The sequence below is a fragment of the Mixophyes fleayi genome, chromosome 1 (genome assembly GCF_038048845.1).
Source record: "Mixophyes fleayi isolate aMixFle1 chromosome 1, aMixFle1.hap1, whole genome shotgun sequence".
NCBI classification, from domain to species: Eukaryota; Metazoa; Chordata; class Amphibia; order Anura; family Limnodynastidae; genus Mixophyes; species Mixophyes fleayi.
This window is the reverse complement of record NC_134402.1, coordinates 119613537-119640409: the sequence shown is the minus strand read 5'-3', so window position 1 is coordinate 119640409 and position 26873 is coordinate 119613537. Positions and strand designations below refer to the sequence as shown.

General features: G+C 40.6%; 1 protein-coding gene across 4 annotated transcripts in view; it reads left to right on the top strand.

Annotated features, from left to right (window-relative positions):
* Positions 1-26873, top strand: part of C1H4orf33 (chromosome 1 C4orf33 homolog) — a 120304-nt gene that overhangs the window by 6871 nt on the left and 86560 nt on the right. For all 4 annotated transcript variants that reach the window (XM_075199856.1, XM_075199845.1, XM_075199867.1 and 1 more), the window contains exons 2-3: positions 13641-13821; positions 26785-26845. In XM_075199856.1, the coding sequence (XP_075055957.1) occupies positions 13641-13821; positions 26785-26845 (242 nt within the window). The remainder of the gene's footprint in view (positions 1-13640; positions 13822-26784; positions 26846-26873) is intronic.

The following is a 26873-nucleotide window of genomic DNA, read 5'->3' as shown; positions in this document are numbered from 1 at the left end:
GACACCAATCCACAATAATATCTGCAGACATTTTAAAGTAAGATAAGTGTTACAAGCTTTAATAAACAAAACTGATAATTCATTGTGACTTCTGCGTGACCACATTTTCTACCAACTCTTGAAAGTTAGGTGTAAGGCTGGGACAGACACAACACAATTGTGCAGAGTGTTTTCCACCTTTCAATCTGCTGTGCTTGTTGTTTTTAATGTGCCCCATGATAGAGAATCTGGAACCAAACATAGACAAACACTTTGTTTTCCTTAATTTGTTTTAATGAAGAATGCAGAAATCACACGACTCTTTCCCACAGGAAAGAAAGGAGACAATGTGGCTCATATTGCATGTTGTTCCTTCAGTCTTGTTCTTTGTTATATGACCTGGCAAGCTTCACCCACCTGTGGGTTGAGCTCAATGAGACATAAAGCAAATATCAAGAGCTGGGACTAATGAGGCATAAACCAGCAATGAGCTGGTGGTCACAGGTGCAGGCTCGGAGCCTCCTGTATTCCTTCACTGGTGTAGTGAGCATGAGCTTGTACAGGATCCTAGGTGAATCAGCTTTGTATCGCTTAAGGAGCAATGTGGCAGGAGAACAGCATTAAGAAGGAACATCACAGTGCAAAACAGTAACTAGTGAACTGGGAAGATTATTACAGAAAGTAGGTAGATGTAAATGCATGCTCATGGGTGAGAAACACTAGACAAAATATGTGTGCAGACTCTGCTAAGTGAAGCAAAATGTTTTCTGCCGTGTGGTAGAGATCAAGGAGTATAATTACTAAACAGTAGGTTCGAAAAAGTAGAGATGTTGCCTATAGCAACCAATCATATTCTAGCTGTTATTTCGTAAAATGAAAATGAGAATCTGATTGGTTGCTATAGGCAATATCTCCACTTTTTCAAACCCGCAGTTTAATAAATATATCACCAAGGGCTAGATTTACTAAGCTGCGGGTTTGAAAAAGTGGGGATGTTGCCTATAGCAACCAATCAGATTCTAGCTGTCATTTTGTAGAAGGTACTAAATAAATGAAAGCTAGAATCTGATTGGTTGCTATAGGCAACATCCCTACTTTTTCAAACCCGCAGCTTAGTAAATCTAGCCCCAAGTCTCTGTGTGTAGAAGAAATGTGTGTTTGAGAGCATTTGAATCAGGGGGAGCTGAAATTTGCATGTGTTAGTAGATCTAGGATCCAAGGATGGTGTTTGATTCTAGTGTGTGGGGAATAAATGAGGTATGAAGAGAGATGTTTTTATTTATTTTTACAATTGGGTATGTTACTTCTTTAGGGAATGACAACACTATTGAACTTAAGGGGCATATTCAATTGGCCACGTTACTGTCAAAAGTAACACGGCTTGCACAATATTACCGTTATTACGGTAGTAGTGGGCGTCATTACCGTTATTACGGTACCTTTAACTCCGGCTTTCTGCTCGCAGCTCAGGGAGCTGCGACCTGAAATCCGGGTTAGAATTACCGTAATAACGGTAATACTTTTAACGTTGCGTTACTTTTGCGAGTAACGTGGCTAATTGAATATACCCCTAATTGTCTCAATTTTGGTATAATAATGCACGTTGTAGGGACCACACTCAAAAAAACTTCTCATGGAGACAATGAAGTTTACCTAGAGTGTGAACAGTTTTTGGTTAGCCTGCAGACGTGTATGAAAATTAAGTAGGAGTAGAAAATGGTAAGCAGAAAAAATAAGAAAAAGGCACATGTTGGAGATGCCTCTGGCTGTAGAGAGCCATAAATAGGCACTACTTGCACTTCGTATAAGTTCTATTATTTGTCTTGAAGCTGCTCGCTGTTAAGCTGTGACAATCAAGAGGAGCTGACAAATCCCAAAGACAGTTATGTCACTAACGTCTGTTATTTAGCTTATGCGTGTTCATGTAAATTACCTCTGACATTTCACACTGACCTTTACTATTATAATGTAGAGATTTCATTGTTAGCAGAACCACGTCTCAGCATGAAATTAAACAAATAAATTATTCATTTCCCTCTTCACTATAGCACTTTTGCTAATATTTATCTATCATTCATGAACTACAGTACTTGCTTAAATCCATTGTTTTAAATTCCTCTCAGTCATAGAAGACTTTGTAGAACCAAACTAGCACTCCTGGTAGTGCAGCACCTGCATAACAATGAGCTTTGTATCATGCATACAATATAGTCAGACACTTTTTCTCATATTCTCTTGAGATTGTATCAATAGTGTTCATTTTTTCTGTTTCAGTAACTTTTAAACTAGGCAAAACTATAATAACTCAGACATGAAGGCATATATATACAGATGTGAAAACAATACAAATATTTTAATTAATCCAGAGTAGATAAAGCACCTATTTGCTTAATTACAATCAGTCCCACATGACAACAGTATAATATGTTATATTATACTACAAGTAATAGACATAAACACCTACGTAAATTAGAGACAACAAATACATTGAAATTAAGAGCTTCCACACAGTTGTGACGCATACATTAATTAAATGACATCCCAGCATGGTAAGGGTCATGTATAAAAATGCTTGACTGTCCTTGTTTCCTTTAATAAAGGCTAGCATCGCTGCAAAAGAGACCAAAGGCACTCTGAAAGCTAGGTGATGGTTGAGCACTTTTGACAGGAGCTTCCTTTACCAAGACAATTCTAATGTTTTTGAGCAACACTGTCTAAGGTGATGTCAGCATTGAACAGCATCAGCAAAGGGCAACAGTGGTATAAAGTGCATACTCTAGGATAGTGATATCTGTGTATTCGTTTGAAGTGTAAGCAAAGAAGACGAAGTATTTGCAGTTCAATTGACTGCAAGTTTCAACCTGTGGTGCGAGCAGACAATTTCATTGATAGCTTGAGAGGTTAGAGGTTATATTGAGGAAAGGGAATATGACAGGGAATAAGGAACAGAGAAAGGAATTAATTCTGATGATGGCCTTGAGAATTTTCCAAGCTCAAAGGTCAACAGTTCCTACCTGCTATGTTCAAAACCATAGGGGCGTATGTTCATTGTTTGGGTGATATAGCTTGAGAAAACATGGTGAGAGAGAGAGTCTGGAAGTCAAAGAAAAAACAAAAGAAGGGGAGTGGGTGTATTATCCCCAGGCTATTCAACAGCAAAAGTATATCTGGGGCCTGACCAGTAGGACATCCTATAGCTTATAATATTGAACAAGTTGGATGGTCTACGTCTGTAGACATCATCAGTAATAAATAGGGCATCTTTGTTCATTAAATGGAATACAATAGGGAAAAACTGAGAAAAAAGCACTATGTAACAGAATACAGTCCAGAGATCCAAAGGTGAATACGATCTTTGGATTCATAAAAGAGGGAAAATGCATATAATGCAAACATAATGCAATTACAATATAATAACTAAGCTTGATTACTTTGGAGAAAATGCTCCTTAGAGGTTACCTAATTAGTATGTATAAATATATTCAAGTCAATACAAAGAGAAATAAGAGTACAAGTAGTCATCCTAGGAAAGGGTCTTCATTGTAGGAAGTTGTTTATTGTAACTGGTATTCCTTACCACATGAGGTTGTGATGTCAATTGACAAACAATTGGATTGGGTGCCTTTGTTACAAGAAATGGTATCTGTAGCTATAATTGGCAGTAATTACTGGGCTGATTGCTATTTTTGGGTCAAGAAGGAATTTTTCCCTCTGAGGCTAGATTGGCAATTGTCACACTTGGTATTTTGTTTTGCCTTCCTGTGGATCAACAGAAATAAAATGTATGAAAGATTGAACTGTGCCTTTTTTGCATCTTTACTATGTAACTATTTCCTAGCGCTAACGCTATGGTGAATACAAAAGCCAAGGCACTACTGGCAATAGAAAAAGGAGAGAGAAAATATTTTTTTTAAAGGATGGAGAGTTCGTGGGATGTGATCTCAATAGTGCTTTGTAGTTTCCAGTGTCCTTAAGGGTCAGCGAGGAAAACCAATTTGTAATATAGGTTTTCACCTTTATCTGAGAGGGGTAAATTTAACATTCCACATGTTTGATTAAACCTGCAGGTCCTTTCCTTTACACAGGGTTCATATTTTTTTTTTTTAATCTAGGAGCAAGCTAGAGATATGAAAAGTTTAAAACACTTTTATATAATATCCACTTATAAATGCACATTGCTCCCACCCTCTTTAAACACAGCTCATTGCTCTTGCAGACATTACATCCACTGCATTTGCCATCCTAACTCTTCTCTATCTTCACCTCAATCCTCTACTTCATTTTACATGTAACTTGCCCCAAGCACATTCTCTGTGCTCTTTCTCATTCATTCTCTCCCCATAACCCCCCTGTCAACATGTACCCTTCATCACTATCACCATTCCGTCCTCATCATCACAATGTCCCTTCATCATTAACCATTAACCCCCCATCCTCAGTCATCAATATCCCTTTTCCTTCACCATCTTTAACCCCAATCATCAATCATTCCTTCTTGCATCATTATTAGCCCCTCAATTCTACATTAAGACCAGATTCCCTTATCTTAGAGTGAGAAATCTTCTTTAATCTTGTCAGGATCTGCCTGCAATCTTCTGCATTGCATGCTGCTTGCATTGGCAGCTCCTGCGTCTTGGACCTTGGACTTGTGCATTTATGTATTATCTGCAGTGTCTCTGTTCACCAGAGGTGCTGCTATTGTGCCTTTCCTTTCATCACTAGGGGTTAACTTGTTGCACCAATGATCTCTCACCTGGGTGTCTCTCTACTTATATCTGCCGCTCCCAGTATACCTTGCTGGTCATTTTTATTTCTTTGCCTTCCTTATGGTTTGTTCTCCCTGCTGCTTCTGTGCTCTCGGACTCCACATCCTGCTACTACACAACTATTCCGGATATCTCTCTACCTTCCATTCTACCTGCGTCTGCAGTATTCACTGTGCACTTTCATCTATATTGGGTTCCATTTACCTATATTTTCTGAGCAATAAACAACTTTATGCTTTATCACATCCTGGGCTCCATTGCTATGATTTGCTTTGAAGAGTGACAGTATGACGAGCCAAAAAGACAGCTTTGGAGCCGTGTGAAACATCCTGTTTCAGATTTTCTCCTGGGACTCTTTCTGCAATTGTTTTTCATTTGTATCCTCTTGCAACATGTCTGCCTCACAAATTAATGAACTACCATTGTTACAGATTCTACAAGTAGACATAATTTTACTACGCTCTCAATTGGCCTAATTTTCTGCCTTGCTTATGGACCCACTCTGGAGACTGTCTATCCCAGTTCTGTTGCTGTTTATTTGTCTCATCCAACCTTCTCTGCTGCTGAATCAGTGCAAACATCATCTCTTAATAGAGCTACAACAAATTTACTGTTTACCAAGAACTATGGTGTAGCAAACTCCAGGTTCACAGGTGGTCCACGCCCCCATCTGTCCGAAGAGGAGCGGCGGCACAGAAGAACTAATAAATTATGTCTCTATTGTGCCAGTAATATACACTTTTACAAGACTGTCCTCTTCGCAGACCACAACAGCCTACAGAACTGTCTTCTGTTTATTCCTCTCCTCAGTCTGGATTTGTTTGCACTTCATTTCCCGTTCCCACATTACAGCCTCTTCTGCTCCCTGGGATAAGGCCTAGCCCGCCAGTTCCGGCCGCCTGTCCTGAGGCGCCAGTTCAGGCCGCCAGTCCAGAGGTGCCAGTTTTGTCCCACAGTCCAGAGGTGCCAGCTCCTGTCACCTGTACAGAAGTGCCAGCTCCTGTGGCTTGTCCTGAGGTGCCAGTCTCTGCCTCCAGTTCCGAGATCCCATCCTGTTCCATGGCGCCAGCCTCTGCCTCCAGTTCTGAGGTGCCATCCAGTTCCGAGTCGCCAGCCGCTGCCCCCAGTTCCGAGTCGCCAGCCTCTGCCTCCAGTTCCGAGATCCCATCCTGTTCCGTGGCGCCAGCCTCTGCCTCCAGTTCTGAGGTGCCATCCAGTTCCAAGTCGCGAGCTGCCCCCTCCAGTTTTGAGTCACCTGCCGCCGCCTCCAGTTCCGAGTCGCCAGCCGCCGCCTCCACTACCGAGTCGCAAGCCGCCGCCTCCACTTCCGAGTCGCAAGCCCCCGCCTCCAGTTCCGAATCGCCACTGTTTCTGAGCTACGGCCTGCTTCTGAGAAGGCGCTGCCACCACAGCCTGCTTCAGTAAGGGCGCAGTCCCTAAAGCCTACTTCACTATCTGCTCTCCCACTCCAATCTGCTCCAGAGACATGCTTCGGACCGGACAGCACTGGGAGAAGCCTCGGACCGGACAGCACTGGGAGAAGCCTCGGACCGGACAGCACTGGGAGACGCCACAGACGGGACAACACTGTGAGAAGCCTCGGACGGCACAACACTGGGAGAAGCATCAGACCAAACAGCACTGAGAGAAGCCGTTTTAATGAACAGCACTGAGAAAAGCCTCGGACCGGACAGCACCAAGTGGTAACTCTGACTGATGCCGTAACAAGTGGTGACTCTGGCTGCACCGCCTTAAATCACATCGCTGGCTGAACCGTATCTAGTGGCAACTCGTGATGCCTCAGTGACAGTTGCAGAACTAGCACTCATTCTTTCCTTGCCACTGCATGTGTAGAATGGCATGTTGGCAATTTTATTTTTTTCTGCAGATAACTTTTCCTGGATTAGAGGTCTTTTTTTTCTTGCCCAAATTAAAGGGTGTTTTTTTTACATTTTTGTTTCCCTGACTTAAAAACACGATGTACTTTAACATAGGCTTTAGCAGATGATGTAGAGGGATTACGATAATCTTGACTGGTGCCAGCAGCTGCTTGGTGCTCCTGGTCTTCTGTGTACTGCTGTGAATCAATTTTGATAACACAGTACAATGTGACTGCAGATTTAGAAGACCAAGCCTGCCAGACCTATTATTTGTATTTAAGCAATGACATTTAGCAATGGAGCTCTCCTGAATGTCACTGGAGACTTTCAAGAACACTGCTACCCCTCCCCTTTCTTTTCTACCTATGACGCTGCCCAGCTGCACTAGAGACTGACAAAAACTGTGCTTCCCCTTCTGTGTCCCTCCATGAAGGGCCGTACATATAGAATCCAAAGCTCCCAAGATCCGACAATGTAACAATGACGTATTGCCTCGTTTTCAATTCTTTGCGCGAAAGTGCCCGAGCCGGTACTCGAATCTGCTAAGTTCGGATGTATTCGGCTCTCGGGAAACCGAGCCTGAGCATCTCTACTTTTAACATGAATGGGGAAATTTGCTTTGCACTTGGAGAATAGAACATTTCTTAGTGTATAGGGATTCTGGCTTGATTAGTGAGAGAATCATATTGCTTAAAAGCTTCCATAAGGCATAGAGACAGTAGGTTATGCAGTATAAAAGATTATGTTTTCTGTGAAAGGGGCCTTTACTTCTCCCACAACCCCAGTCCTAGAGGCCGGTAAGCTGGTGGCCCTATTGTATCACTGCTGAACCTTCTGGGTCACTCCCCTTGATCCATGTCTTTCCTTCTTCGACATCCACTCCATTTCACCCTAACCTGTTTGCCTTTTTGTTGCCATCATCTACTGTCCTCCTGATCCAGTCTCCCAATTATTTGATAACGTCTCTGTCTGACTCCCAACACTTCCTCTCCTCCACCTTCTCCCCCTCATCCTGGGAGACTTCAACATCTCAATTGACAATCACATCAACCCCACCAATCTTCTCTTCCTGTTGTCCTCATTTGGTCTCTCTCAATGGAACTCCTCCCCCTTCCACAACAGTGGCCATTCTCTTGACTTGGTCTTTTCCAAGCTCTGTCTCTGACTTCAACAACTCTCTCTGACCAACATCTTGTGCAACCATGATACACTCGACCCTTCCATCTTTTCCTCCTCTCTGGTCTTGCTTCTTTCTCCCATCACAACCTTCTCCTTCCCTGACCAAACTGTCTCCCTTTACATATACTTCTGCCACTCACTACACTGGCTCCCTATAAGAATACTACAGAATCAGTTCAAACTCATCAACACATTTACAAAAGCCCAAAGCCACTCCTCTCCCCCAACATGTACAACCTCACTTCTACCTACACTCTCTTGAATTTATGTAACTATGAAATTATGTAATTTTGTTGTATATATTTTCATAATTATTTAATTTTGTCATTTGTTCAAACCACCAATGTGTAGACCTCTTGTAGCTCCTTATAAATAACAGATAATAATAGTAAAATAATAAGTTACACAGAAATATTGGGTGGTAATTTGCACGTGTCGTTGACCTTCTCAGGAAAGAAGCTGATATTGTAAAAATGTTTAAATGATCCTTTTATTATTGGTGTTATTAGCAGGCTTCTACAATTTGGTCTTGAGCCAAAGATTTACATTTATTAATAGGAGTAAGAATTTCCATTTTTTTAAACCTATTCTAATGGTTATATCAGGCATAGATGACCATGGAATTGTGGCAAAATTATCGCTGGACGTGATAAAATAAATTTTGAGTAAAGCATGTGTTAGAAATTGAAATATTTGTGCATATATATTAGAGATGGTCACTGACCCCCGTGTTTTGGTTTTGGATCTGGATTACCGTCGTGTTTTGGTTTTGGTTTTGGTTTTGCAAAACCGCCATTGCGGGTTTTGGTTTTGTTTGGTTTTGTTTTGCTATTTTGTTGGAAAATCAATGTTTTTGGGCCTAAAATAACCCAATTTAGTGCTCCAACTGTTTAAGAGATAAGTTATCTAATTGTAGAAGTAATAAATCATCCAAAAAACAGTTTAATTCTTCGTTGGTAGGCCTTCATTTATTCTACACACAAAACAGATTGTCTTCCTCTCCAACTATGCATATTGGCAATGCAGCCATCGTCTTTGGATGTATATTACACCCTACACTTATAGTTAAATATGTAAAGAAATGGAAAAAGGCAGTTTGCTTTCTGTCTCTATAGGCCCCCCTCCACTTGTTTAAAAAAACAAAAAATTCAGCCGTTATAGACTGTACAATATTAATTGAAATGGACAAAGCCAGTTTGGTTTCTGGCTCTATAGGCCCCCCTGCACTTGTCGAAAATACAAAAAAATTCAGCCGTTATAGACTGTACAATATTAATTTAAATGGAGAAAGCCAGTTTGGTTTCTGTCTCTCTAGGCTCCCCTCCACTTATATAAAATACAAAAAATTCAGCCGTTATAGACTGTACAATATTAAGAGAAATCGACAAAGGCAGTTTGGGGTCACTGTCTATGACACCCTACCCTTAAGGAGAAATTGCCCAAACAGCAGCCTTTCAAGATGGTACGTGATATGGAAATGCCACAAGTCCCTTTCCTCTTTGGGGTAGATTGCACCCTACACTTACATAGAAAGTTTTAAAAAGATGTTATCGTCATCATCTTCAGCTTCATCCTCACCCTCATCAGTGTGTACGTCATCATCACAGACTATCAATTCATCGCCGCTTGAATCCGCCATTAGAGAACAGTCAGTGCTTGGATGTCTTGGATGGTGAAGGCCTTCCTCGTGGAAGATGTAGTTCATTTTTAGAAACATCATTTTCTCCACATTTTTAGGAAGTAACCTTCTACGGCGATCACTGACTAAGTTCCCTGCTGTGCTGAACACTCGTTCAGAGTACACACTGGAGGGTGGGCAGCTTAGGTATTGCAAAGCAAGTTTGTACATGGGTTTCCAAATGGCCTGCTTTTTTTCCCAGTAAGGAAAGGGACTGTCTGACATTTCCATATCAACTACCTCTTAAAAAAGTAATCCTCCACCATCCTTTGCATGTTTATACTCGTATTGGATGGAGTTATGGGCAAAGTGACACATTTTTTTGAAAAATTCTTCAAACCAGCCCAGATGTGAAATTTTTCTGGTCTGCTCCCTGCGTCTTCCCTGCTTCTTTTTGGGAAATTAAATTTTTTACGAGCAACAGCAGCTTGAGAAAGGGAAGGAGGACACGTTGTCAAGCCGAGGCCCAGTTCAGCGGCCAACTTGCTGAGCAATAGCTCTTTGCAAAAGTTCACATCTCGCTCATTTACAAGTAAAGACTCAATGTAGGTTTTAAACCTTGGATCAAGAACAGTGGCCAAAACGTACTGATCTGAGTTCAAGATCTTAATAACTCGAGGATCATTGTGAAGCGAATTAAGTACTTGATCGACAAGGCCAACATACTTTGCTGAATTGCTTGCATTCAGCTCCTCCTTCATTTTCTCAAGCTGCTTTTTCAATAGTCTAATTAAAGGAATGACTTGGCTCAAACTAGCAGAGTCTGCACTCACCTCACACGTCACAACTTCAAATGGTTTCAGCACCTTGCACAGGACTGAAAGGATTCCCCACTGTGCAAGAGTGAAATACATCCCCCCTCCTTTCCCAATGTCATGGCTTGTGCAATATGCTTGGATGGCTTTGCGCTGTTCCTCCATCCTCTGAAGCATGTACAGGGTGGAATTCCACCTAGTTACCACCTCTTGCTTAAGTTGGTGGCAGGGCAAGTTAAACTGCTCTTGGAGCTGCTGTAATCTCCTACATGCTGTGGCTGAATGCCTGAAATGGCCTGAAATTTTACGGGCCACCAAAAGCATCTCCTGCACCTCACGGTTATTTTGTAGGAAGCTCTGCACCACCAAGTTGATGGTGTGAGCAAAACAGGGAATATGTTGGAAATCACCCAGCTGTAATGCTCGCACTATATTGTTGGCGTTATCAGAAATGACATACCCTGGGGAGAGTCTGAGTGGTATAAGCCATGCATCAATCACATCTCTCAGTTTGCGTAACAAATTGTCAGCCGTATGCCTGTTAGTGAAGCCGGTGATACAAAGAGTGGCCTGCCTGTGACAAATGTTACGTAGTGGTGTACATGCTGCTGCTGTTCCTGCTGGTGAAGGTGAATGACCAACCCAGTGGGCTGTCACAGTCATATAGTCTTTGGTTTGACCACTTCCACTTGTCCACATATCTGTGGTTAAGTGGACAGTGGGCAGAATGGCATTTTTCAGCGCAATCTCTACATTTTTACACACTTTTTGGTATAGTTGTGGAATAGCTTTACGGGAGAAATGGTGTCGCGATGGAATTCTGTAACGCGGACACAAAACCTCAATTAACTGTGAAAAACCAGCTGCGTTTATTGTGGAGATTGGACGCAGATCTAACACTAACATTGCAGCCATGGTATCTGTGATTCGCTTGGCGACTGGGTGACTGCTGTCATATTTGCTTCCCCTCGCAAATGATTGTTTCACAGTTAATTGCTGAAATGTAGGACTGCTCATTTTCTTGACCTGCCTCTGGGATGACGATTCGCCCCCAGCAACAGCAGCAGCAGTGGGACCAACGCTTTCCTCAGAGGAATCAATAATAGTGCAGGAGTCATCCAGCCTTAAGTGGGATGCCGGGCTAACTCCGAGCGCTACTGAAGATATTGATGAGGATGGTGTGGTGGGTGTATTTTGTAGCCGTCGGGATGTCGGTGAGCGGAGGGTCTTAGCTGATGATGGAGTGCTTGTATTTCAGCTTTTCCCAACACTTTGCCATGAACTCTCGTTAAATGGCGTAACATAGACGAGGTTCCAAGATGGTTAAGGTCCCTCCCTCGACTGACTGTGGCTTGACATACACTACAAATGGCTATAAAATTGTTGTCTGGATTTGGGTAGAAATAATTCCACACATAAGAAGTGGATTTTTTTGTTTTATGCCTAGGCATGACAATGGCCTTTTTCTTGTCACGTGCCAGAACTGCTGCCACTGGTGCAGGACTTACACAAACAACCTCATCCTCATCAACATCCTCATTAGCGCCCTCGTCGCCTACACAAATCTCCCCCTCATCCTCTTCTAATTCCAAAGTGGCATCCTCAATTTGGCTATCACCGGCTACACTCGGGCTATTAAGGCACACATCAGCAGAATGCTCACGATTAGACATCCCACTGTTGGATGGACTCTCCACAGGGATTGCTGTCATTTGTGAATCAGAGCAAACCTTATCCTCTAATGCCTTACTGTTATCTTGCAGCTCGGCTTTGACGCGTAACAGTAGTTGTGCACCAACTGTAGGCTCGGTAACTTTTTGGGATCTGCCACTAATAGCCAAAGTTGAAGGCCTCATTCTCTCTTTGCCACTGTGTGTGTAGAATGGCATGTTGGCAATTTTTTTTTTTTATCGGCACTTAACTTTTGCTCAGTAACACTTCTTTTTCGCTTCAACTGATTTCGAAACACTCTGCAGTTTAACAACGCCTTGGCCAGATGACGTACTGGGAACACTAACATCAGGACTGGTGACAGAACCTGGTTGCTCATTCTGATCAAATGTGGACTGCTTTGAATCCATTCAAAATTATTTGGTAGATACTGCTGACAGATATGACTTTTGAGAGCCAGAAATATTTATGCACAATTATGGGGGACACCCCAAAAGCACTGAGGAGTGCTAAAAATTATTTGGTAGATACTGCTGACAGATATGACTTTTGACAGCCAGAAATATTTATGCACAATTATGGGGGACACCCCAAAAGCACTGAGGAGTGCTAAAAATTATTTGGTAGATACTGCTGACAGATATGACTTTTGACAGCCAGAAATATTTATGCACAATTATGGGGGACACCCTAAAAGCACTGGGGAGTGCCAAATATTACAAAAATAAAATAAACCTCTATCCTCCTCTCTTCTCTAGCGATTTTTGTTACAGCAATTGGAATAAGAATATTGTATTCTCTGTCCCTGCTCTAATCAGCCTGTGACTACACCCTGCTCTCTCCCTCTGTCAAATGGCGATGAATTGCTGTGGAGGCAGGTATTTATAATCTTGAATTATCGTGAGAACCGAGCCCCGACGACTTCACAATGACGTTCGGCTTCGATTTTGATTCAGAGCGGGCGGGAGAGTACCAAGCTACTCAGCTCGGTACTCGGATACCCAAAGTTCGGGTGGGTTCGGTTCTTGGGGAACCGGACCCGCCCATCTCTAATATATATATATGCAGCAAGGAGTGCACGATAAACCATTTTTAAGGTATAAGTCTGGTTAATTATATTGTCTCTTTAAAAACAATTTTAATGGACGTTTATGGCACAATACAATTTTCCATCTGTTACCTTGTGATGTTCACTATTTATTTTATACTTGAATGACAGGAGAGTATTGGTGGTGTCCCTCAGTAATGTTAGATCTTAACACTGTGTATGCTAGCACACAGCTGTCAGCCAAATCACATGCAGTGTTATTTGCTGACACATTTCCTGCTATCTGTTACTATATGTGTGAATCAATATCACAAGCAATAGCAGCTGCAAACAACTTGACATGTTGTTGTTTCTAACATGAATTCTGATTCACCACTTTCACCTAGGGGGCAGGTACAGTACAATTGCAGTAGCCTTTAAGACAGGTATTCCTGGCTAAATCCCTGTTAGATTGATTGACAGGTACATATAAAGCCACTGCATTAAGAGCTGTGCATTGTTTTCAAGTAGTATTTGTTTTCTCTGGTATAGGCTGTAACATTCTAGAACACTTATCTTATTTGTATCTAGCCTTTTTCCCTTTAAAGATTATAATCAGTTTGAAACATATGCTAACTGTACGCTCAGTGCAGAAAATGCCAGCATGCCACTACCCTTCGTTTGATTCTGTTGTTCTCTGTTTAGATGGAATTTAAAATTGAACATGAATGGAACAGCACACCTATATCACATGACCCAGTGACTATCTGTCTGAAACCAGCACGTGGAGGGCTGCAGATGGATGTTACTGCTCCATTCTTCGATGACCCTCCTGCACCCCCTGGTGCAGCTGGAGAGCCATTCCATGGACTTTGGGACTATGAAGGTTTGTATATTTTGAAATACAAAACTGGCACATCATTTTTTGTTTTGATATTTTTAAGCCTTAAAAAGTTACCCAGAAGAAGAGCTTTCCATACACAATAAAACTTTACCCATGCACTGTCTATGTGTTTGATAGAAACTACCTGTAAGCATTTTTTTGATGAAGTACCGTACGTGTTTGATTAAATAACAGCTGCCTTAAAGCATTTTGCTTTTCTTTTCTCTCTGTTAAAGTGCACCTGTCTTGTGCCTATCTTAACAAACAACATATAAAATATAACCTATGCTGAATTTATTTTTTACTACAGATCTGTGGGTTCTTCCATAGTTCTTTTACTTGTCTTTATTAAGTTCAATGATACAAGCTTTTATCTGGACAGGTATTAATATTCTTACATATTCATGTAAGAGAGTGTAATCATCCCATGTACTGATAAGAGCATGCTTACTACACTTCTAAGTAGCTTTTTGCTACACCATCTACTGTATTTTTGAGCTGTGATTGCTGGTAGAATAATCATATAAGATTATAGTGACATTACATCAGCCCACCATACCAACAGCATAGTAATATTATATGTATGGCAAAACAGCAGGAGGTAAAGTGAGAGAGGATGGGGCACAGTTTTGTAACTCATTTTCTTAAAAATGGTATTTGTGTTAATATCTATACATGGTAATTAGGCTTTACTCAGGCTATGGGTCTTCTAGTCTATTCCATATCTCATCTAAGCTTTTCATATTATACATCAAATCACAAATTTCAAAATGCACCTCCACTTTTGATGCTAAAGTGGTATTGTATTGGCTGCGAATGTCATCTGCTTGCATGTAAAACAGTGCCGTCAAGAGGTTATTAGAGGGAATGGGGGCTGTGGATATGGGAGTGACCCACAGGCCAATCGTCTAGCCTTAAGACTTATATACATTGTATTCTAGTTAAATGCCATACAAATATTATTACTTAAGAAACCATCTATCAGCAGTTCTTCTCTTATAATCTGATGCCTTCCCATTAAGCAGTTCTTCAAAAATCCATTTCCTACAGCACTTTAATTACCGTAATTTGCCACATGTTTGTCATGGGCTGCTACCAGTGTATGTTTTGAGAACACCCCTCTTTGCGTACATTTATGTTAATTAGGAGCTTGTTCATTGATTCTGATACCTAATGATTTAACCACTAATTTACCCAGCAGTGCTTAAAATGAAATCCTTAAATTGTGAACCATTGCCCTAAGTGATCCCTGGGTGTTGTTTCTTCCTATGGAAAATAGTAGGGTAACCTTTATATAGCGTACAATGCATGATGTAATAAGCAAATAGAATACTGTACATTTTGGTTACTGGTACCTTCTAATATAAATAAATAAAATAAACAGAGACTCACAAATAAGGCCAGTCAAGACCAGTTTATTGTGACCTGTTCTGAGTATTCTGAGGCTGTTCTGGGTCTGTCTCAGAATAATTTGGGTACTCTGGACTTTGTTATACACAACTGATAAGTATACTGGGACATTTCGCTGCACTCCATCTGCTGATTTAGGTTTATCTCCTGCTCTGATATTGGGACTTTCTGTAGCCTGCATTTTTGTCTGTTGACTACAGAGCCATCTGCATGTGATTCTGAAAACTTGCTATTTTTTTGTCTTTAATAAAATTTTAATTTTTAATATGGGCATCAAAATTGCAGAAAATGGTCATTTTGATACAAGCACTGTTTAATACGTTTACCTCATAACCTTTGGAATATATATTGACTTGCTTGTATAAGTACACTGGTTTACTCTTCGTTTTCAGACTGTTTGTATTCTTGTTTTTCTGGTTTAAACGGTTTTGCATATACAGTACCTCTGGCTGGGCACTCCAGGATTAGTGCAGTATAGATATTGAGGTTACTTGTGTTACAGAAAGCGTCCTCTAGTCTACTGTGTGATGTTTGAATGTTCATCCGTATAGTGATATGTCAACTGCAGTAACATTGGATGAAGGAGTACAATCCTTCACACCATGAGATGATTTTAGACTAGTCAATGGGGGTAGATTTACTAAAAGTCGTAGAATTATTGACCCCTTTAGCAATCAAATATTACTTTCGCCTTAATATAATTATATATTCATATTGCTCGGATAATATAATAATGCAATAATATTGTCCCGTTATAATAATGAAAAATAAAATGTGTCCCCATAGGTTAATTATGAATTAATTTTGTCCAATAATCAATAAATAATGATTGCCCCATAGTTCATAAGTCATTGGTGCCTGATTTTATGTTTTTTTTCTGGCTGTTTTGCCGGCGGTTTTCCCGATGGTTTGTGAAACAGCAGCTTAGTAAATCTGGCTGTTTGTATTTTGATCATCTTAAAAATCGTCATGGCAATTTGTAATGTGGTGCTTTTTTAAACTTGCATTTAGGCAGTTTACTGGCTGCTTGGGCTTTAGTAAATGTGGTGGTTTTAAAGCTGCCGAAAACTGGCGGTTTTATCAACCCACCCTTTAGTAAATCTACCCCTAGATGTGGGCCATGATGAACACTGAAAGGCCTTTGGTAAATGTAATAACTCTATACTCCATACTAGCCTTTTCCTAGCTTCACTTTTGCAATTGAGTTTAAACTGACAGGAACAAGATTCTAGAAGACATTGCAGTGCACTCACTTAAAATCACCCCATCTCTAAAGTTACACCAATGGATCCCAAACTTCCTCAGTTCAAGGCACTCCTAGGATCTCCATAATATTTTCAAGGCACATCTAAGCCAAAATGATTACTGAGTAGTCCCAGCATTTGTTACCACTGGCCCTGGCCGCTGCACCCCAGGGAGCTGTTGTGCACAGTTTGGAAACCACTGTGTTACACTAACAAACAGCCAGGTATATTCTATTATTATTATTATCGTAGATTTGTAAGGCACCACAGTGCTCTGCTGCGCCGTACAGTAGGGAAAACAGTACATACATAAAACAGGGACATACAAGGCAGACAAAACAAATGCAGACATGAAAACAAAGGATACAAAGGTATGTTCTATGCATATATAACAGTTTTATTGGCCTGTGTTTTAAGATGGTGTCATAAGACTGTGCTTTAGGAACAAACTTGAACATGGTCAGGTAAAGATGGGTCAAATTACACCTAGTTTCAGGGCCACTTGTGGTTTATAAAACCCATGCATCTTTATTATTAACCACACTGAATTCGGTAGTCGCAAACTATAAGATATTGTCAATCAAATTGTCATACGGCTGTGATACTTTGTTAAATGTATCTGTTAAGAGATACACTAATACGAAGTGCTGCAGAACTCTAGAAACTAGGTTTACAAACTGGAGTGAAGGAGAGCAAATCTCTGCAGAACAGGCGCTACAAGTAAGTTCTGTATGGGAGTTCTACCCTTTTCTGTTTCTTGAGGTGAAAATAGTACATTGCCTCTAATCCCCCCCCCCCCTCTCCTGACTGTGCAAGTATGGTGACTGACGTGAAGAAGTGTAGGGGCGAGATAAGTAAAGTACTTACACTTCATTCACTATTCCTCTCATGCTGTAACTGAACTACAGTGGGTGCACAGTGACATGAATCTCCTGCTCTCTTATAATTATTATTATTATTATTATTATTATTATTATTAACAAAAGTTTGTATAAGTTGCCTACATATTATGCAGAGCTTAACACAGAATATTTAATCATTAACATCAGTCCCTGTACCGGTGGAGCTTACAATTTATATTATCTACAACACACACACTAGGGTTAATTATAAGCCAATTAAAATACACGTATGTCTTTGGATTGTGGAAACCAGAGAATCCAGAGGAATCCTATGCAAACAGGAGGCAAAAATAAAAACTCCACACAGATAGGGATCTGGTTGGATCTGAACCAATGGCCCCAGCACTTTTGATCAATGACTGGTGAGCAGTCTTTGACTAAAGTGCTCCAGGAGGTGAGGAAAAGCATGTTGAGGCCAAGAGGTGAGGTCAGAACATTAAAGTGTCATGCGTTAGAAGCAGGTGGTCCCTCAGAGCGTCCTTAACACCAGCTGTGCAAGAGAGTAGCTGAGCACATACCCATTTTACACAGGTTTTGGAACAGTAATTTGCTTTAAAATCGCTAACCAAAAGATGGCATGTGAATTCACATTTTCAGATTTATCTCTTTATATTATTATCTGTTTATACATAATTTGGTGACATAAATTTCAATATTATTCATACTTGCCAACTTTTCCCGGAGCAGAAGTTATGTGACATGGAGTAGGAGGGGGCATGGTGACGCTATTGCATCACCGTAGCTCCACCCCCTGTTAAGAAATGCTAAAATTCTTGTCATTTCAAAGTAGGGAGCGGGGCTTGATGACACAAAATTGCATCATTAAGCCCCGTCCCGTCACTTCCAGGAGAATGCCTGCTCTCCCGGCACTCCGGGAGGACTCCCCGAATTTCGGGAGGCTCCCGGAAATCCCGGGAGAGTAGGCAAGTATGAATTATTATTATATATTATTATATATATTATGTAAATGATTGACAAATACTACGTGCATAATCCTCTTTGGTGAAAACGATTAGTGACAAACTGTCACAGAATGGACTGAATGTGCTAATGTGAAAACGGGTAAATCTAACACTGCACAAATTAATTTCTATGTTTTCCTGCTAAATATATAGAAAATTAGTTGTGAAATATTTGTATGACAAACATCACAAGTAAAGAATATGTGTTATTTCTAGGCTTAATTTCCTTACCTTAAAATAATGAATTATGAAAACATTGTTAAGTATAATACCTATAGATTGTAAGCTTATGAGCAGTGCTGTATTTGTTTGTTACTACCCAATCTTATTTTATTACTCTGATTGCATTTGTAAAGCGATCCGGAGTTTGTTGCCATTATATAAAGGTTACTAAATAATAAATGGTTCGGTGACAAAAAGGAAATGTTCTTTTACTCTGTCTAAATTTATTCATATACTTTAAGCCAGTATCGATTAAGTCCACAACTTTCTATTGTGAAAAAGATTTGCACATCTCAATTATACACACTAAACTTCTGAAAATGTAGCAGGCTCCGTCCGTGTGGTGGGACAATAGTATAACTGCCAAGAATTGAGAGTAACAAGCCAACAAGTAAAGGAAGAAGCATAGTTGGGCAGTACCATGGACAAAGGGAAACAGCAAACAATCATAATTTGTACTGAACAACCCCCAACATGCCATGAACCCCTTGTGAGTTTGGGAAAACACACCTTCTTCTTGCTGCTTGTTCTCACATAAACAGCTGGCAGAAGGAGAGGTTAGAGCCCTATTTCCATCCATTCAGCTCCTGTGTTAGAAACTGACACAGCACGTTTAAGATGGAACTGATCCCAGTTGTTAACATTGAAAGAAAAGGCTGTTACAGCATTGGCGAGGGTAATTTCTCCTGAATTGTGGAGATCCCTGACATGTATCCCTAGGTGAAGTAAATATTCTGCCTTAGGCTGAGTTAGTCTTAAACAAAAGAAGAAATAGGTCTATACATTTTTTTTGTATATTTTTACAAGTGCATTATTGTGTGTATGGGTACATTCTTAGAAATGTGTATTTGTTTATTATTTTTAGCTCATTTGCCTGTATTACCTAAAAATTAACTAAAATGATAGTTATTCAAAAATGCTATACAAACAAAAACCTATCTGTCACAGTATATCATTTATGTCCATAGCTTAACAAATACAAACATTCTTCAGGGTTTAAATGTCTTTTGGCGTATGGTCAGAAAAGCACAAAATGCTCCCAGTCCTGAAGGGGTTCATCAGCTAGTATAAGTCTGGCATATTAGAACATTATTTTACTGCCAGAACAGTGCAGTTTTTGGAAGCTTCCATATGGACACACGGCAGTGATGAGAAGACTCGGTTTTCCTGTCTCATGGGGCCAATTCACCTGTGAACATACTGTGCTTTGATACTTTTCCCCTGTGACAAGGCTAACAAAGGATTTTTCTCACTGTTGTCTGTCACTATGAAAGCTTCAGATTGTGGCACTTTTCTGGCTGGATAGTCAACAATGTCATCCTCAATCCAAAGACATACGACCATCTGTCTCTTTCTCCTACTCACTGTGACAGTGCCTGCACATTGCATCAAACCTCCTAAATTATCTCATCAGATCTCTACTATTCAATGCTGCATTCCCACCAAAGAATACCTAATGCTCATTTGAATATGAAGGTCTGCAATTTTCTCCCCTTAGCAACCTAATCTATACGCCTGTTTGTCTAGTCTTATTCATCTGTCCATTCTTCAGCAGAAAGGATTAGTACTACTGGGACTAACATTAAGTTTAATTTTTAAGACCATAAACTGTATCTTAAATAAACAGTGCTTATCATAACCTTGCACACTTAAATATAAAAAGAAGATGCAACAGCAGAAATGATAATGTCACCACAAGACAGGATTTCTAAGAGTTAATGCAGTGCTAAATTACTATCAAAGTATTTGTTAAGAAAGTGTAAGAGGAGAAGATGGAAAGGGATAAGGGGAGAGGAGGTGGGAAGACTCTCCCCCCATGTCTGATGAGGAAGGGGACAAGGTACCACCTGTAATACAGTTTGTAACGTTCTGTCATTTAGACATGTAGTGAGGTTTTTGGATACGTTTTGATGAATTGTTGACCAGTCCTTGTAACTTAGAGTGACCCCCTTCTCCTGTTCCCATTTACTTTAAAAGGAGAATTTCTCCAGGGATTGTGGAGCTATTATTACTTTATACATACGAGACCCACAGCCATGGAGTGAAGTAAACACAAGGGGTCTGAGTCATTAAGGAGAGCAAAGCAAAAAAAAGGAGTAACATTGTACCTGGGCAAAACCATGTTGCATTGGAGAGGGATGTAAATATAAAATGTGGGGACACGTTATAGTTGGGATAGGGCATGTCCTAGATCAACTTTTACTTTCAGTGTAAAAATAAACTTATCAAGTATTTGTATGCTACATGACAAAAAAATCCGGTATTTTTGTTATGTGCAAAATAATAAACTAATTTGCACCCTTGCATTGTAACATGGCTTGTCCAGGATCAAATTTACTCCCTTATTTTTGCCTTGTTCTCCTTAAGGACTCAGGCCCAAGGTTTTCATGGTAGATTGAGAGATGCCCTGACTGAGGGTACTTGGAGCGGTAGAAATTACGGATGTTAGTGAAATGCTTATTGGTGAGGGGTAGTCTGGACTGCACATCTGCTAGTTCTGGGAGGATACCTAGAAGGGATAGTTCATTAAGAAATCTAAATTTACACTGAACCCATATCTGGAAAGCAGACTGGTTTATAACAGGTGGAAATTGCTGACTATTCCATTGAGGACATAGCATGCCCAATTCACAGAAAAGGTGTTGGGTATACGTTATACAATCCAGTGGGTCAGAAGAAAAGAGCATATTAGGGAGATTTTGGAAGCCATGGACAGGTGGTACTTGAGTCCATATGGAGCAGGTCAGACTCAAGGTCTACCCATAATATGCTCCCAGAGGGTGCATGCATTTTAATTAATTGGGAAAGGTGAGTCTCTACATAGTACTTTCTGAGGTCAGGTACCCCAAGGCTATCATCTATAATAGGTAGATTAAGGGTCATCATTCTCAGCCGCAGTTCTCTAGAACTTAATTTATGCCATACTGAAAAGAACAAATATGGGACTTTGTCCAGCAGGGTTTGAAATAAATATGGAAGGGGATTAATTTTTTTGGTAGCCAGTTACCCATTCAAGAGATGTACACAGGGTGCATCTGACAAAGTCTATTTTTATATTAACAAATAGTGGTGGGAAATTAGCAGATTACAGAAGATATTTTTCTTAATAGGAGGGCTAATGTTTAGATCATACATCCTATGTGCATGTGTTGAGCTTATATCCAAAGAGGGCCCAATAAATCAGTATTTCCATGAGCAAAATCGGAAGGCATATGCACTGATAGGTGAGTGAACAGAAATCGTAGCCTGCATATAGTGCAAATTTGATGGGAACGCATATGATGTCAGGATTGGCACCGATTTTCGACGTAAGACACTATGGGCATGATTCAATAGGGAATGCAAAGCTTGCATAATGTGCATTTTTTTAAAAAATGCACGTACATCAGGCATATACACGTCCGTATACAACAAGGACCAATCTAACCATTAATTAATCTAATCTAAAAAAAAGTATTTTGTTGAATACGTATTGAAACGTATATATGGAATACGATCCTTGATGTATACGGTACTAAGTCACTTATGTGACGTAAAAACTGGCACTCTTAGCAGTGCGTTTTTATATGCCCCTTCAGCTAGGTATTACCTATTGACAGAGTAAAACACAAGCATGAAATTCCTTCCTTATTCTCATTCACCTTATTATACACAAGTTTCATGACATAATTGTCATACTAACCTGCGTATTAACCAGAGCTGCCCAGAAGAATTCAGGGCCCCGGTACAACAACTTCATGGGGCTCCCCTCATAGCTCAGCAAGTATGAGTATTCATACTTCTGGGGGCATGGATATGCAAAGCTGTGGCATAGCTAGCAGATGAAAAGCGCTAGGCTGCCCTCCTGCAGAAAAAAACCCTTCATTGTTGTGTACACCATTGCCGCAAGAATGAGTGACCGCTCGTCTGAGTGTGACATATGTCCCAACACTCCTGACTTTCAGGGCATCTAGCACCATAGTGTACTATAGAAAGAATGCAGTGTGTACATAAACAGTTCCCAATCTTGGCCTGCCCCTTACATTGGGCAGAACACTCACCAAAAATTGGAATTGGCCCACTAGAATCACAACATTTCACAGACTGTCCTACCTGTTCTTCTCACTTTCACCACCTGTGGTTGCTGGTTTCTTTAGTTGCGGCTTCTCTGGAACCTGGAATGTTGGGGGCCCTATTTAGAAAAAAAAATGGGTACATTTAGAAAATTACAACCAGCCCCGGCGTTAAATCAATAGCACCCACGAGTAATAATTAGGCCTTCCTCCAGCCCCAACATTAAAATAATAGTATTCACATTTAATAAATAAACCTATTTCTCTCCCTGCAACCAGCCCCAGCAATAAATAAATTAATAGTATTTACATATCATAAATATACCTATTTCCCGCAACCATCACGGCCATTAAATAATTCATAGTGACATTTAATAAAGAGACCACATTCACCCCAAACTCACCCCCACATTCAACAGCCCCCAAACCACCCCATCTTAAATTAATAGCCCCCACTATTAAATTGCCCCACCATCACCCCACAAACAAAATAGCACCCATTAGACACCACCTACCTCACAGACACTACATTGCCACAAGCCCCCTGTGCCATTACACACACATTACTGTGCCCCTTTGTCACAACCACGTTGTGCCCCCTTATGATCACACTGCGCCCTCCATGCTGCTTTTCCCTTCATTACTCTGTTCCATGCTGCCCCACCTCCCCTTCATCACTCTGTTCCATGCTGCCCCACCTCCCCTTCATCACACTGTGCCATGCTGCCCCACCTCCCATTCATCACTCTGTTCCATGCTGCCCCCCTCCCCTTAATCACACTGTGCCATGCTGCCCCCTATCCTTCATCACTGTGCCATGCTGCCCCCCCTCTCCTTCAATCACTCAATGCCATTTTCTCCCGCCCCCCTCTTCTTCAATCACTAGGTGCCTTCCCCCCCCCCCTCCTTCAATCACTGGGTGCCATTTTCTCCCCCCCCCCTCTCCTTCAATCACTGGTTGCCCCCCCGCTCTTTCAATCACTGGGTGTCTCCCCCCCCTCCTTCAATCACTGGGTACCTTTTTTTCCCTCCCCCTCTTCTCCTTCAATCACTGGGTACCTCCCCCCCTCCCTCCTTCAATCACTGGGTACCTTTTTTCCCCTCCCTCTCCCACTCCTCTCCTTCAATCACTGGGTGCCATTTCCTCCCCCCCCTCCTTCAATCACTGTTTGCCTTTCTCCCCCCCCCACTTTCAATCACTGTGTGCCTCCCCCCCTTCAATCACTGGGTACCTTTTTTCCCTCCCACTCCTCTCCTTCAATCACTGGGTGCCTTTTTCTCCTTCCCCCCCTCCCTCCTTCAATCACTGGGTGCCTCCCCCCCCCTTCTTCTTCACTCTGTCCCTTTCCATTTTGCTTCCTTTGTTTTTTTTCCTTTACTTACCTATATATCGGCTTGTTTCTTCTCTCCTCTTGTCTTCTTTTCTTGGTCTTCTCTGCAACGCTCCTCACTGAATGTCGGGCGTGACGGCGCCGCGATCATGTGATGTGAGTATTAATTATTTTTGTTTGTTTGTTTGTTTTTAAAGTAGCCTGCTCCCCCACCAACAAAGGGGCAGAGCCACACCCCCGGCAAAAATTAATAAAAAAGAAAAAGAATTTAAAATATTAGGTTTAATAAAAAAAAAAAATGGCAGCGAGGGCTCAGGCCGGGCCTCCTGGCAGGTCTGGGACGGGTAATTAGTACACGCCCTCCCCCATCTTGACGGCCCTGATATTAAAACTTGGTATCATGCAGTATTACATCAACCTGTATTGTTGCAAGGTGTAATTGCATGATGTCAAAAACCTATATATACCAAAAAATATAAATTTTAATAACAAACATAAAAAATATCAAATAACTTATATTAATGTTTTTAATTCCTCCAGATACTCAAATATTTTTCTAATTTTTATTAATTTTAGGGTGGGAAATTGTTTTCCACCTTCTCAAAAAAAATCTAAAAAAGTTTTAAAATCGTAAACATTTAAACCTAGGGGGCCTGATTCATCAAGACCCACACACTGAGCGCAACATGCGTTTGTTTTTTTCGGGTGTAGGTCTGCTCAGCTCTACTACACGAGACACTGCAGGATACGTCCAATACCTATGTGGAATATAAATTCGCAAAATAATGGACAAGAAAAAAATCAATTAATGTCTCCTGTTAATAATATAAGCAATAATGAAAAAAACAGGTAAAAAAGTGTTTTTTACAAAATACATTTATTAGGATGTTTTAGTTGTGTATGGTCCGGTTCTGGGCATGAGCAGAGTGATTTTGCATAAATCGCATAAATCGCATGCGAAAAATCGGCAGCTGCGTGCCTTGAGGAATCAGCCCCAGGGAATTATTTACATGTACTGCCTTAATAGAGGGGTTGAAATGGCAGTTTACAAGGATTTTCCTGGATTCTCTAAACCTATTCAATTGTTAGATGGCAAGACTGTTCAATTTCTAGTAATACCAAGTGTTTGAGGCTATATGTTATATACTGGTACACAATTTCCTACAAATTGCAAACAGATCTCATTTGCATCAATCCTATAACAGGGCCTGTATTTGTTACTGATGTAAGTTACAAGCTGCATCAGGTTCATTTCACTGCTTCACAACTTCAAGTAGAAACTGTGGCTTTTGATATCAGGCAGGTGTGACCATATTTCCACATATAATTTGTACACTTGGATCTCAAAGGGCCCAAATTACAGTGAGGATTATCAGTGCTTCTACATTACATGTTTGTAATACTTTCAGTTCCTTAAAAATTAGGGTGGCCATACAGTAAACTCTAATGGGGCTATTTAGCTATCTAAATCCCACTGTTTAACGAAAACACCCCTTAGTAATAGCATCATTCTTCTTACACCGGCAGTAAAAAAAAACAACACACATTTACATTATATAGTACTACATTAATTAGAGATGTCTTATAGCACTAGCAGCTTTGAATAAATGCATATTAAATATTTAAGCTCAAGATAAAGATTCAATGTTTCGGAAATAAGACCACATTTACCTTTTATAGACCCACATCTACAAAAGTGTACACAATTCTAAAATAGAGTAGTAACAATAAGCACATTTTGCATTTATATTGATCTCCCTGCTCATCTATAATACAATGTTCACAGAGGTACAGGCAGATGATTAAATGCAATACACATATTTGTGCGTCTTGCTCAGAAGTTGCTGAAAGTAGTGACCTTCCTCTACTGCCTATACAAGTGATTAGCATTGTAAGAACAGTGCAATGAAATGGAACAAGATCATTCAATTCCAGGCAGCTTTTGAACAGGACACATGCTTCACACTGGCAAGCAGGCATTGCAAGTGGGGTAGCATTGACAACAGTATGTGGAAAGAGTCCGAGGTCTGAGGCACTTGAGGTGGGGAGAATGAATGCAATAAATGCCAACACCAGCAGTAGTAATGGAAATATTTATGTGATTGATGATTGGAGCACTGTCTGGTACAACTCTTTCAATGGGCTGCTAGAGAAAAGGCAGAGAATTTAATTTGGCAGATGGGCACAGCTGGGAAAGGTGTAGAGCAGCAATATGCTGAGGTTAGAGTGGGGAATAGAAAGAGCAGGAGTGCCATTTATTTGTTATATGTGGTGGGCAGAACGGGGGAACGTGCATTGAAAGCAGCTTGTGGTGTTAAACTGAATTTGTGAAACTTGGCTGTAAGCTGCCCTGTGTCATTTTCTTTATGCTTTATTTTGTATCATCTTTGTGTAATCGTTTGTTTTGTACTCATGTTTAACTCATATGCCTTTATAATGTTGTATGTATGTCAGGCACTGCGGAACCTTTGCCACCTTATAAATAAACAATGATGATGATTGAGGCAGTTTTTGAAGGAGGAAGTAGGAGAAGTAAGTGGTATGACTGGGTGAAGGTGGTGGTAGGAGGAGTGCCATGTTGTCGGTCAGCCTTCTGTCCACAACAAGAGTGGATCCTGTTTCTCCTAGTTTGCTTTAGTATATGGATGAAGTACGTAGTTATTCACATCTCAGACACAGAAGGGAGCAGTTGAAGATATTAAACATATCATTGTTGCTGGACCAAAATTTGTGTGGTAAGCATCAGGGAGATGACCAACTTAAGATATTGCAGTTTGCTGTACAAATAAATATTTTTCAAACAGCATGTAAAGTTGTTTCAATTTTGTTTTTGTTTTTTAAAGTGGTGGAAGCATTTTTCCTAAATGTTGAAAAGGAGCAATATCTAGAAGTTGAGCTTGGACCGTAAGTACTTTTCATTTATGATAAAAGT